This window comes from Fukomys damarensis, unplaced genomic scaffold, assembly GCF_012274545.1.
Source record: "Fukomys damarensis isolate Sample0158 unplaced genomic scaffold, DMR_v1.0_HiC HiC_scaffold_24, whole genome shotgun sequence".
NCBI classification, from domain to species: Eukaryota; Metazoa; Chordata; class Mammalia; order Rodentia; family Bathyergidae; genus Fukomys; species Fukomys damarensis.
This window is the reverse complement of record NW_022900936.1, coordinates 63,137,925-63,152,207: the sequence shown is the minus strand read 5'-3', so window position 1 is coordinate 63,152,207 and position 14,283 is coordinate 63,137,925. Positions and strand designations below refer to the sequence as shown.

General features: G+C 44.2%; 1 protein-coding gene across 3 annotated transcripts in view; it reads left to right on the top strand.

Moving 5' to 3' along the window:
* The first annotated feature begins 6 nt into the window (after positions 1-6).
* The window catches only part of B4galt4 (beta-1,4-galactosyltransferase 4), a 28,417-nt gene continuing 14,140 nt past the window's right edge, over positions 7-14,283 (top strand). Inside the window, exons 1-2 of one of the 3 annotated variants that reach the window (XM_010630043.2) lie at positions 7-30; positions 11,020-11,398. In XM_010630043.2, coding sequence (XP_010628345.1) covers positions 11,137-11,398 — 262 coding nt within the window. In that variant the 5' untranslated portion in view covers positions 7-30; positions 11,020-11,136. The other 2 variants (XM_010630045.2, XM_019208324.2) reach the window with 2 other exon arrangements.

Sequence of the window (14,283 nt, the reverse complement as noted above, 5' to 3'; positions counted from 1 at the left end):
CTTCAGGTGCCAACTGCGGCCGTCTCCAGGGTGAGTAAGCGAGGCCTCGGGTCTGCAGGTGTCCAGGATTCGCGGTTGCCGGCACTCGGGCGCTGGGCGCCGGACTTGGTGGGTCTCCTGCCTGGAGCCTGGCGATAGCGGGGCCTGTGCGGCCTGGGCTCGGGATCGTCTTGCTTTGCGAGGGCGGGGACCTGCAGAAGCCCAGCCTGGCTGGGGTGTCCCGGTCAGTTGCTGGCACCCCATCGCGGCGCTGCCTCTGTTGGGCAGGGAGGGCGGTGAGATGCTGCCCGGCCGGGGACGATCCGAGGAGCTCCTGGGGCTCGCTCGCATCGCCATCTGGGGTCCCAGCCTGCATCTCTCTCCCTCGGGGGCGCATCGCTGGTGAAAGCCCTTTTCTCCGTCAGGGCCAGGGGAGTACAAGTCAGGTCCAGGGCAGGACAAGTCGGGGCCAGGGGAGGACAAGATCTGACCCTTCTAGAAAAGGATCACTTGCGTTTTAACGGACTTTGGACATCTGCTGGTAAGTCTGGCTGTGAGTCTTTCTTGGGAGTCTGTTGTTCCGTATCTCTTCGTGTTGCCTTCCATAAGATAAGGACTGTTAGCTCCTGATCTGGGGGAAGGAGGAAAAGAAAGGTCCAGGGAGATGGGGAAGGAGAAGAGGCCCTCGTGGCCGTGGGAGAGCAGCTGTCCCGGGAGGGTGAGCGTGTGCTGTCCGGAGAGTCCATGGACCAAGACTGGAGGCTGCAAGGGCACAGGCTGACCTCGGGCCGGCCTTTGGTGATGGAATGGAGAAGGAGGAGGCGTTGAGAAGTGTGTTTTTTTTTTCTTTAAAAATTAGCCAATTTTTTAAAGAAAGTAAAAGAACATATGAAAGATGCAAGAAGTGAAGGAATCTTAGATGGGAAAGCAGAGGATTGAAGGTGCAGTTGGAGGTGTTGGCGTGGGGAACTCTTCCCAGCACCAGTAGGAAGCTCCATGGTCTCTGTGGAGGGGAAGAGAAAGATGCTTGGTTGCACAGTTTATTTATTCATATTTTGGAGTTTTTGTCTTAGAGCAGATTTGGCCTCTATGGGCCCTAGACACTTGAAACGGCAAAAACTCACGTTCTTGACCTGTGCATTTTTGAGAGCGATCAATGGCTTTATTCAGGGTAAAAACATCTCTTTCTGAGAATTACTGCGAGGAGCTGTTTGGCTGTGTAACCCGAGGGGAAGTGAGGAGGGAGGGCAATAAAACCAGCCTTTGTTGTTACACTTTATAAGGCACTTGATACAAGTATTTTGAATCTACATTAAGCTGAGCCAATAAAGTGGGTGCTATCCAGAGATACATAAAAATGGTGTGAGAACTGACCATGCCTTTCGAGTTCTTTTATCCAGAGTAGGAACAGCCAAAGCAAGTTGGTTGTGGTTTTCTAGTCTTTTTTTTTTTTCAAGCTGTCAATAAACAGTGGGTTCCCAAACCTGACTGCCCATCTCAGAGTTACGAGCATTCCTTTTAAAAGTATAGAGTTCTTGGCTCTGCCTCAGGCCTTCAAAATAAAAACCTATGGGCATGGAGCCCAGGAATAGGTATCTCAGGCAGAGACCTCAGGGTTCTCTCGCACTGAAGTTTACCCACGGATGCTTAGGCTTTTCTTGGAGTTCAGGGCATGTTTACAACAGGTTTCCTCAAAGGTTGTGTGAATGAACGGCTGCCACCTTTGTGTAACTAAAAATATGGTCCCTGTCTATTGTGTTACCTTTGAATTTCAACATATTTTGAAGAAAGACTATGTGGTCATTTTATCATCAGAAAATGGCATTGTTTGGGTCATAAAACCCGTGGAAAATTAGAAGTTATAAAACTATCCCTAATTATGATGAGCATCTCTAAATTAAGGGATTAGGGATAGTTTTATAACTTCTATATCTGAAATACATGCTCACATGTATTTCATAAATGGAACTGTATTGTCATTTTTTCCAGTACTGGGTGGTGAACTTGGGGCCTTGTGCATGCTAGGCAAGTACCCCTGAGCTGCATCTTCAGCTCTGGAATATTTTTTTTTCCACTTAGTCATCATAAGCACTTTCCTATGTAGTGGAGTTCTTTTAAACACAGTATTAATGAAAGCATATGTTCTGTCATATGGATGCGCTATAATTAATTAAATTAGATTCCTGTTTGGATTCTTTTCAATTTTTTATTATTTTAGTGGTATTAGTTTGGATATTGTATCTACTTATTTCCACAATGATGGAGGCAAAAGCTATTCAAAAGCAGTTAAAGAACTAATTCTCACATATCTTCTTACTGCTTTTCCTTGCCAGAAAGAAAATGAACATCTCTGAAGGATCTATTGCTTTCTAGGCTGATTCTCCTATGTCAGCTGTTCTCAAACTTCACTGCATCCAAGATACACCTGGGGTGCCTGTTAAAATTTCACTTTCCAGAGGCTCAGACTCAGCTTTTTGCACCTGTTAGCTCTGGAGTGGGACCCAGGAAATCTATACTTCTAATACATTTCTCAGTGCATTTGCTAAAGGTACTTTCGGAATTACACATTGGGAAGTGCTTTTAAAGGAAATTGCCAAATAGACACAGAAAAACTGGGTCACTTGGCAAATCCATTTGAACTCAGCAGTTTATGACTTTGGAGCCCTATCTTTTCCCTATTATCTCAGAATGATTCTTAAATATTAGGGCCACTGATATCCCCTGATATCTGCAGAAAGTAAGCTCCTGCTGGTAGACCCTGCCTTCTATGTGTCAAGTTAGTTTCAGGCACTACAAATACAAAACAAACAAACAAACAAACAAAACCAACCAAACAAAAAAACCCCAAACTGCAATAAAACCCCAGATGATTCTCTTTAAAAATTATTTTACTATTCTATGTTGATTTGGGATATATTCAGTCTGACTTTATTTTTATTTAAACTTTTTATTTTGAACTAATTTTAGCCTTGTTTAAATGTTGCGGCATCTGGGCATGGGGGTACATTCTGGTAGTCCAGCACTGCAGGAGGCTGAAGCAGGAGGATGGAAAGCTTGAGTCCAGCCTGGGTAACTTAGAAACTTAGTGAGACTCTGTCAAAACAAACAGACAAACAAACAAACAAGAAAAAAGAAAAAAGAAAAAGTGCTAGGGATGTAGCTCAGTGCAAAGGCCCTAGGTTTGATTCCCAATACCACACAGATTGCATATATATTTTGTTTCTCCTTAGTCTCTTCAAACAGAAGTAGATCCTGAGAGTTTCCTTGTCTTTCACAGTTTGACTTTCTTGGCAGAAAAGCTTGGGCATGTTCAGGGTGGTGTGGCTGTGTCAATTTGACCTTTCTGATGAGCACCGATTCATTATTACGTGGAATGAGTTTGATGTCATCTCATGCTTGTAAGGAAACCATGCATTTTGGCACAGAGAGACCACAGAAGTGATTTTGTTCCCTTGGTGTGGCATATTAGAGGTTTATGAGGTTAGTAGATCTTATCACTAGTAGATTTAACCTTGATTACTTCCTTAAGTTGATAACTATTGGATTTCTTCCGTAGGAAGTTACTCTTTCAGCTGGATGTGGTGGTGCACATCTGTAATCCCAGCACTCCGGAAGGCTGAGGCAAGAGGCTCAAAAATTCAAGCTCAAGCGGGGCAATTTAGTGTCTTTGTGAAACCCTGGCTCAGAATAAAATTTTTCTTTTAAAAAGCTGGGGATATAGTTTAGTGTGAAGGCCCTGGATTCTGTGCACAGTAACTAACATGCACACACACACACACACACACACACACACACACACCCCACACATGGAGAAGGAGAAGAGGAAGGGGAAGGGGAAAAGGAAGGGGAAGGAGAAGAGGAAGAGAAAGAGAAAGAAAAAGCTACTGTGTTTCTTTTGTAGTTATTTTGTAGATACTTTGGTACTAGAAACATTCTACTTACCTTCAAATTTTCATCTATTAATTTTAGTATCCATTGGTGGATCTTGTCTGTCACAATTATTAGCGTGATGTTTGCCTAGTGGTGATTTCTTTTCCCATTTTCATTAGGAATTAGAAGCTTCCTGTGAGAAAAAGCTGCCATTTCTCAATCACCTGTTTATTCGATCATGTAAATCAATATAGACTCGTGGACAGTCGCTTTCTTCCGTGGGGTCGAAACACCGCCGTCATTGTTGTGTTGCTCAGATGCTTTCAGTTTCAGCCATGAGAACCCCAGTCTTGGAGTCTGAAGGACTTCTGCATGAACGTAGCTGTCAGTGTTTGCATTTCACCTCGCTCTCAAAGTCCAAGAGCGGGGCCGGGACAGTGATTACTCAGAAGCCTCCGTGGAGCTGCAATCTGGAGGCTAACGGAAGGGAGGATAATGTGTATGGAAACGTGTGTGCAACTCCCTGAGACTGCAAGAGTAAAAGAGTAGCAGATACCAGTCTTGCTATTCCTGCTGTCCCGGGGAATCTCAAGGCAGCCAGGGCCCTGTGTCTGGGGTCACACCACGCCTACTCCAACACCCAGTGTCAGGACGGCAGGCTGATTTGCTGTTCTCTGTGCTGAATGAAGTCCGTGTCCTTCCTCCCCAGTGCTTGGTCAATATTTGTTGCGTGACACTTGAGGTTCTGCAGAGATTCTTCAAGAATGACATTTAGCATTCGTGCCATTTAACCTTCTATTATAGCTTTTCTTCCTTGTTAGATTATTATGAATATTGTTTAAAATGTCAAGCATACACAAATGTAGAGAGAAACACCCACAGGCACTTTATCTTTAATACTTCCTTATGTTTTACCAATCATTCATCTAACCTTTTCCTTTCCTTTGGGGTAGAAGGAGGTCTTTATATTTGAAAACAAATTGCAGACCTTAAGATGTGGGGGAAAGGCTGAAATAAACTCTTAGCATAAGGACTGTACTTTGTTTCCCTTTCTGTCTCCTTGGTGCCTAACCTGTGCTTAAAAATAGCAGGTGCTCAGAAAAGACTGGTTGAGCTAAAGAGAGGAAAAACAAAAATACAAAAACAAAAAATATAAAAAGTCATTTTTAATTAACTCTGGAACAGCTGTCTAGAAAGGAAAAAGTGGTGATGGTTGCCCTAAAATAACTTATTTGTTTCCTGAATTTGTTCCATATAATCATGATTACTCTGTCATTCAAGACAGCCTTGATTGTATAAGAAAATAGCACTGGGGCTATTGTGAGATTTCAGGGTCTCTTGATGACTTAAATATTAATAAAATCCGATGGCAGTTGCCTAAGCACCAACCAGGAGTTGTCTTCTCTGAAAATAACTTTCTTTGGAAAAAAACAATTTTTTTTCTAGTTATAAAACTAACACATACTCATTGAAAGAAAATGGAAATTATGGAGAAACAGAGATGAAAAGTATCAGTGTTTCCACATCATTCCAGAAGTAATCTTGTCTTGGCTAACGCTATCATTAGAGTCAGGAAGTAGTTGTGTTCCTGGAAATGCGACAGGTGTGTGATATCACATTTGAATAGCAGTGTTATGATGTAGGGGTGCCCCTCCCCTGCCTTGTATAGCTAGGGAGACATGCTGAGCATGGGCGAGTGGGCTGGCCCCAGTCACTAGCTAAGGAGCTGGGGCAGGAGCACAGAGATAGTTTTTAAGGCGGCCAAGCAGTACTCTAACCAGGAACGAGTCAGCCTTGTATTGAGCTGCCTTGGTTTCGGGGAGGACACTTAGGCCTCTATGGGATAAGTAATTGCTTTTAAATGATCCTCAAGCAGTAGGATTAGCAATAAAAGCTTAATTATTAAGTAATCATAAACAAGGTTCCTTGCTTTTGAATAAATATCTTTTATCTTTGAACAAATAACATGTGAAGTTCAGCAATATTAGTTTATGACTGTTCATAGTGCTTTCCTTCTTGGGTAGGGTTTTCTTTTTTTAAAAAAAATTTTTTTAGAGCTGTTTTAAGTTCACAGCAAAATTGAGCAGAGATTTTCCATGTATCCCTACCTAGTGTAGGTTTTTAAATCTTTTTATGTTGGGCCTCCCCCACTGCAGTAATTTTATGATCATAAGTTTCTTCAACTCAGTGATTCTTTCACAGGGCTGTCTTTCTGTAAATAGCTCTTAGCAAAGAAGATTTCCACTCTAAATTTTCCAAGAAATTTTTATATAAGAGGATCAAGGTCAGCATTTAAGCCTCCTGCATTAAGTCTACAAAAGGCAGGGCCAGATGTGGTGGTGCACACCTGTAATCCCAGCACTGGGGAGGATGAGGCAGGAGGATCACTGTGAGTTTGAGGCCAGCCTGGGCTATATAGTGAGTTCAAGGCCAACCTTCATTCTTGAAGAACCTTCATTTTTCATTCTTGAAGAATTATAAAGTGATTTTATAGTGATTATATCCTGTGTCCAAAAACCGACAAAACAAAAGAAATCCCTGGTGGTTCACCGTCCCCCAGAGAAAGGAGAACAGACCTCCAGGGTGCCCATAGACCATCCCAAGGACAAGGGTGGAGGTGGGGGGGTGGGAAGGGGGAAGGTGAGAGGAAACAGGGCACCAAAGGAACCTATTATTTCAAGTGTAGGTGTTGGGTCTGCCTAGGCATCAAGGGGAGAAGAGATGGAGTTACCATGGCAAGGGTGTGGCAGGAGCCCAAGGTTGGAGCAACCACCAGAGCTCAGACCCCAGCTCTCTTCCTTGTCTGATTTTGTGGTCTTAGGCAAGTAACTGAATATTTCTGAGCCTCTCTTTTTTTCAATCTATAAAAGGAAGAGACTACATTTTCCTTTTTAAAAAAATGTGTTTCATTAGTGCCTATTAATTTTATAAAATATTGGCTTTCAATGGATATTTTCAAATATGTACATAATGTAGTTTAATCATATCCACCCTACCAATTACCTTCTCTCATTGAACTCTCTCCCTACCTTATTCTCTTCCTTTCGTCTAATAATAGTCAAGGAAATGAAAATTCTTCCTCATAGGGAATTGAATACAGGGCCGGGGATTTAGCTCAGTGGTTCTGTCGCCTGCCTTGCAAATGCAAGGACCCAAGTTTGACACCACACCACCGTACCAATAAAGAGAGAGAGAGAGAGAAAATTGAATGCCTCTGCCCCACCCCACTAGTTCTTATGTTGAAACTCCAACCCCCAATGTGATGGTATTTTCCAGGCAATTGGGTTAAGATAAGGTCATGAGGGTAGAGCCCCCTGGTTGGAATTCATACCCTGATAACAAGACCAAGACACATGAAATCTCTGTCTCATTCTGTGTCTGTGCACGCACATGCTCATACATTTGCACGCCAAGCAAAGGCCATGTGAGGCCATTAGCAGTAAGAGGTCCTCCCGAGAGCCACCCCATGCTACACCCTGATCCTGGCCTTGCAGAAGCCTCCAGAGCCCTAAGCAGCAAAGTCATGGTGTTTTGTCATGGCAGCCCAAGTGCACAGGACAGAGGGTCCGCAGTGACTTGTGTAGTTAAGAGCAGCAGCCCACGAGAGCCCAGGGCCACCCTGTGGGCAGCTGTCTCAGTGTGTGGAGCCACAGGTGCTGGCCAGGGAGCGGGTACAGGGCAGAGCTGGGAAGCTTCATGCCTTGCACATCCAGCTCATCCCGTGTGCCTGGGGCGGAAAGGCAAACACGAGCCACCTGCTGTTACCTGGACTCACTAGGGGTGTTGGCACGGGGAGCCTGAAAGGAGCTCTGGAGGGCAGTCCCAGAAACCCCTGGAAGAAAGAGTGCAGATGAGAATTCTGGAAGTCATACAAGTGACTTAAGTCAGCGCATGGCTCAGAGTAAGTGCAGGATAAAGGGCTGGAGTTAGTGCTATCACTGCTTTCCCCATCCATTCACTGGGATGCTGCCACAGGGTCCCACCGTGGGCCACACTGTATCCTTGTCTCTTGGGTCAAATATTCGCTTTTGTGGTCTGACCCCAGCCGAATCTCTGTTTCTATTGACAATGTTCTGTTTAGAGAGAGATGTTTTCTATGTTTCCTCCAAACTAACCTACAGCCAAATTTTTGAAATGGTAGCCTTTAATAAGTGTGTAATGATCTCGGGAGTTGCCAAAGTCGTTTTTGCTTTTTACAGTTACCACCTCCTCACTTCTCATTTAAAACAACTTTATTTTCATTATAAAAGGGCTATTTATAAAACTATGCGTGTATCATACACACACATATATATAGCTATATATGTATTAGTTTCTTTTTGTCGCAATAACAAAATATCTGTACTTTTTGAAGTATTTTAGAAAGCACAGAGATTTATGTAGCTCACTGTTCTGGTGGCACAGAAACTAAGGTTGTGGCACTGGCATCGGCGTGGCTCTGGCAGGGACCACATGGTAGTTGGCCTTGCAGTGGTGGCATGTGTGTGAGGGGCCAGATCCCATGGCAGGCAGCATGCTGGAGGTGAGGAAGGGCCAGCCCACTCTCTTCCCTTTTTTTCTGGTGCTGGTGTAAGCTAAAGGTCTACCACAAACTGCAGCCCAGCCCTGGGCCCACTGTTTTATAACAGCCCTCTATCAAAAACTAACTCAGAATCCTGCAAAAACTGCCTGAATCCCTTCCTGATGTCCGAAGCAATTCCAGCTAGGCCTGACATTTAAGGACCCTACCACCTCTCAACATTGCCAGCCAGGGACTGTTTCCAACCCACGGGCCTCTGGGGAACTAAGCTACATTCAACCCACAGAAATATATCATATAAATTTATAAGTATCTAGGTATAATGTAAGACTATATTATTTTTCTCATTGAGTTTATTGGTACATTTTAGGTATACAGTGCAGTTACATTCATCATTGGGACCTTGTACCTTTACATGACAGGTCTTGGTTCTCATTTTTCCCCTTACCCCTGCCCCCACTTCACCCTTCCACCCTCCCCTATTTACAAAGACTTTGCTTTTGTTTTTTCTTTTTCTCATATTTTTTCTTTTCCCTTATTTCCTTTCCCCTACCCTTCCCACTTCCCCTATTCCTTTAGCCCTTTTCTTCCTATTTCACATTCAGTTATACAATTTGGATCTTATTTACACTTTCAGTTTTCCACACTAGAGAAACTATTTGGTATTTACACGTGTCTTATTTATTTCACTTAAGAGTATGGCCTCAATGTGCATCCATTTTCCTCAGAATGGCTCTTAATTTCTCATTCTTTATGGCTGAGTAGTCTTCCATTTCATAGAAAAAACCACATCTTCTTTATTCAGTTTCCAACTGATGGGTAATTGAGCTGTTTCCAAGTTTTAGCTATTACAAACTGTGCTGCTATAAACATGGGTACACATATATCGCTGTGGTATGCTTTTTAAACTTATTTTGGAAAGATGCCCAGCAGAGGGATAGCTGGGTCAAATGGAAACTCTAATCCTAGCTCTTTGAGGTGTCTCCATATTGATTTCCATAGTGGTTGTACCAGTCTGCACTCCCAGCAGCAATGGAGAAGGGTTCCTTTCTCCCCACAATAAAACTATATTATTAAAATCTGTAAAGAGCTGGGCACAGGGGCAGCTGCCTGTAGCCCCAGTTACTTGGGAGCCTAAGGCAGCAGAATTATTTGTGCCTAGGCAACATTAATGAGAACCTTCCTCAAAAAAAAAAAAAAAAAAAAAAAAAAAAAAAAGTAAAAGAAAAATACCAGTCTAATCAATTCCTACTCACAATTGTCCACTTTTGAGTATATTTTTCCTAGATTTTTATTAATTCTGTATCTTCAATTGTAATTATAGCACACATATATCATTTCCTTCCTTTTTTCCTTGCCTAAGATGTAATCATAATCATGTTTTTGCATGTTATTACTTATCACAGAATATGTTTCGGTCTCCATTTTACTCATTTAATTGATGATATATTTGACTAGGGAGACTATTTGAGCCCTGGTATTAGCATTTTCTGCATTTTTCTGGTACATGTTTAGAATCTGAGGAGCTGCGTGGCTTTGCCTGTATAGAGAGGTTGTCAGGATGTTGCTGGCTATGGCACGGAGGCCTCATCAAGTGGTCTTCACCACCCAGTGCATTGACTGTGGTCTGGCCTGGGCCCTCACCCAGGTGTCCTTAAAAGCTGAAATTTTGTCAATTAGCGATGACAATAAGAATGGCACTGGCGCTTCTTAGAGGTGAGTTCACGTTATCCCACCTTGCACCATTGAAGCATGAAATCAGAATGGCAGTCTTTCAACGGACACTGGCAAATAGCACCAAAAAGTAGAGGTTCAGGAAGCCATTAGTGTGGCCATCCACAGTGGACATGGTGCTTTAAGGTAAAGTAAACAGTAATGGTGACATGCACTGGTTAGCGGGCAGGTGCTGTGTGTCAGGAGGTAGGCCCTTCAGGAGGTGTCATTTGCGTCCCTATTTGACAGATGAGGAAGCTACAGCTCACTGAAGTGAGTGCTCCAAAGTTATTTGGCTGGTAAATGGTGGAGCTGTAGTTTCTCTCTAATACAAACACCTGATCTTAAACACAGCTCTGTCGTTCATTTTTCTCATAGATTAGTGACTGGCTCTGTTGGGACTGTCTCATGTTGCTTGCCCTCACTCTGCCCCTACCCACCCTCAGGATGGTATCTGTGGCAGGCCCTTGTTAGGAACAGAGCCTTTGTCAAGGACCTTGTTTTTCTTACACTTATGAGGAGAAGAGCTTTGGCCTTTTCCTTAAATTTCGCTTTGGATCCAAATATGCTTTTGTAACAAGGGTCACATTTTGTTAACTTTCTCTTGAGCTGCTCAGGAAGGACCAACGGAGGCAGAGAGCTGATGGGGCTGCAATTCAGGCTGTGGCCAGCTCAGACATGAAGGCCATTTCCTGTTTGCCCTTCTCCCTTTTTCTGCTTTGTTCTGTGAGGCGTCTGGAGGCGGTGTTCATCATCCAGAGAGAGCTAGCTGCTGTGCCATGGAGGTGGGTGGGAACAGGTGAAATCTCTGGTTTCTGATGTCTGCACCCTACGTGGAAAAGCTTTCTTTCCTCTTAGTGGTTTTCAGTGTGTGCCAAAGCGAATCAATTTCAGACAGGATTTCTGTTCTAAACAAGTCTTTTGTAATTGCCTTCTAGAAAGTGTTGGAGTGGAACAACTGGACGGGAGCAAGCGCTGCACTGTCAGGTGTTGTCTGGTTTGCAGTCCTGCTGGTAAAGTTTAACCTGAAGCCTCTTTGCCTGCAAACTCACAGTATGAAAGATATGGGCTTCAACCTGTCTTTCCACTTTTCCTACAAGTTCCGCCTGCTGCTACTTTTTACCTTGTGCCTCACTCTGGTTGGGTGGGCCACCAGTAACTACTTCATGGGTGCTATTCAAGAGATTCCCAAAGCAAAGGACTTCGTAGCTGGTTCCAAGAAGGCTGTAGCTTTGGGGAAAGAGGAAATGCTCACCAGTGAAGCATCCAGGAAAAAAGCAGAGCTTGACAATTGTCCTTCAGTGTCTCCAAACCTCAGTAAGTATTTTTTTCTTTTTTTTTAATCTACTAAAAATACTATGTAAACCTTTTATTTAACACAGGTACCAATCTGAAGCGTACATACCTGGGTAACCAGCATGTAAATCAACAAAGAGAATCTTTCTAGAATCCCCCAAATCCCCGTGCTTCTTTCAGTCATTACCCTGGCTTCGTGACTGTACCGCCGATCAACAGATTCATTCCTGTTTTAGGTGATACTGGGGATTGGACCCAACTCCTCTGCACTCAGCTATATCCTCAGCCCTTTTTCACTTTAAAATTTGAGACAGGGTCTTGCTAAGTCACAAAGTTGCCCAGGCTGGGCTCGAGCTGGAGCTCCCCCTGCCTCAGCCTGGGATTATAGGCATGTGCCACCACGTCCATCTACGTTCTTCCTGCTCTTAACCTTACAAACTGGAAGCAAACATTCTGTACCTCTGTGTTTGGCTTCTGCTGTTAAACACGATTCTTGTTATATCTCTTCAATGTGGTTTTACTTTGTTCAGTCTTGTTGAAGTATGCTCTACCATTATGTAAATATACCTACTTTTATTATCCAGTCGCTAGAATACCAGCAGCATACAATAGGGCCCATTGATTTAGGCCTGTGGCTCTGTTTCATGTGTCTCTATCCTCCTAGGACCAGTGGGCTTGCTTTCTCATGGCTTGGCAAGTGGAGAAATGCAAGCACACTCAGGCTGCTAGCATCTTTTTGCCCAAAAATATGGCATCAGAGGCAGTATCTTAAGTTTTCTTTGGTGTTTGTTTCTTTTCTTTTTTTTTGTGGGGGGGTTTGAGACAGGGTCTCACTATGTAGTTGAGACTGATCTGGAACTCACTATGTAGCCCAGGCTGGTTTCGAACTCACAGTGATTCTCCTGCCTCAGCGTCCTGAGTGCTGGGATTCCACACGTGCACCATCATGCCCGGCTGTCCCATATGTTTTGATTACCCTCTGACGTCTTTCCTCTCAGCTTTAATTCACAGAGAATTAGTTTTAGTGGACACAATACTGTTGGGAGGAAAAGACCCTACTCTGTGATATTTCTTGTGTATCTTCCTTCTCCAGAATGTCAGAGTGATGGTACTTTTCCATACCCTCTTTGAGCCCAATTTATACTGACTCCTCTTTCCAGAATGCCTTTCCTCAATCCGTGTCTGGCTGGTGGATTCATGCTTTGTCTTCAGAAATGTAGCTAAGATCTCTTCCAGGGGTTTCTGGGACTGCCCTCCAGAGCTCCTTTCAGGCTCCCCGTGCCAACACCCCTAGTGAGTCCAGGTAACAGCAGGTGGCTCGTGTTTGCCTTTCCGCCCCAGGCACACGGGATGAGCCGGATGTGCAAGGCATGAAGCTTCCCAGCTCTGCCCTGTACCCACTCCCTGGCCAGCACCTGTGGCTCCACACACTGAGACAGCTGCCCACAGGGTGGCCCTGGGCTCTCGTGGGCTGCTGCTCTTAACTACACAAGTCACTGCGGACCCTCTGTCCTGTGCACTTGGGCTGCCATGACAAAACACCATGACTTTGCTGCTTAGGGCTCTGGAGGCTTCTGCAAGGCCAGGATCAGGGTGTAGCATGGGGTGGCTCTCGGGAGGACCTCTTACTGCTAATGGCCTCACATGGCCTTTGCTTGGCGTGCAAATGTATGAGCATGTGCGTGCACAGACACAGAATGAGACAGAGATTTCATGTGTCTTGGTCTTGTTATCAGGGTATGAATTCCAACCAGGGGGCTCTACCCTCATGACCTTATCTTAACCCAATTGCCTGGAAAATACCATCACATTGGGGGTTGGAGGTTCAACGTATGAACTGAGGGGGGCACAGGCCTTCAGTTCATGCGTCTTCTTTCCCAAATGAATCACAATCTCATAGTGGATTCACCTTGGCATGCTACTTCCCTCTAGTCAGTCATGAAAAAGCCAAAGCATTATTCTTGAGTGTATATCCCACTCACAAATTACACAAGTCAAGATATGAAAATGTGCCATTTTGTGTAAACTGATTACATGATCCCCCTTGCTCAAAATGTTCACAATATCTTTAAGCAGTAAATTCTTCCATAAAGACTAGATGGAGCTCGATATGGTGGCACATGCCTGGAATCCCAGCATCCTGGGAGGCTGAGACAGGAGGATCACAAATTTGTGTCCAGGATGGGCAAATTAGTGACTCAGCAAGGGCTCCTCTCCAAGAAATGTGTGGTGAGGGACTGGGGATGTAGTTTAGTGTGAATGCCCTGGGTTCAATCCCCAGCTATCCCTCCCCCCAAAGAAAATGAATGGATGGTTGGTGATAATTATGAGTCCACTCTGAATCAAGAGTATGACATAAATGGTGGTGGCTTAAAGTCAGACACTGGCAATGTGGTGAAGTTAATGATGGGTTTTATTAACTGGCTACACAGCGAACCATCTTATAGGCCACTCCTCATCCCTTGGTCTCTCCATAGCTAGGCAGCAGCTCCTGCAGCATTGCTTTCGTGTAATTCCATTTCATATTGTTTGTCCTCAAGGTTTGGCTACTGGCTTTGGGTCTTACACACAGACTTTCAGGAAGGCTCTGGTGGGCTGGCTATTCTCATGGATGGCTGCACTTGGTTACTGACTCTTGGTGCCATTGGGTGCTGGAGCCTGGTTTAACGATGGCCGAGGTAGGAATTGTCACAGTGAGCAAGGAATGGTTACTTATGTGTAGGAAGGCCTGTGACTGCTTTGCCTGGAAGGGGAATAGCACAACTTCCAAGCAGCTTGAGGTTTTTACAGTCTGACCAGTATATGTGGAGATAAATAAATAAAAAATAAAAAGCATGTGTGGGAGGCAACGCTCAGTTCCCTAATAGAACTCTCTGCCTCCTCGCTTATCAGTCAGCATCCTATTC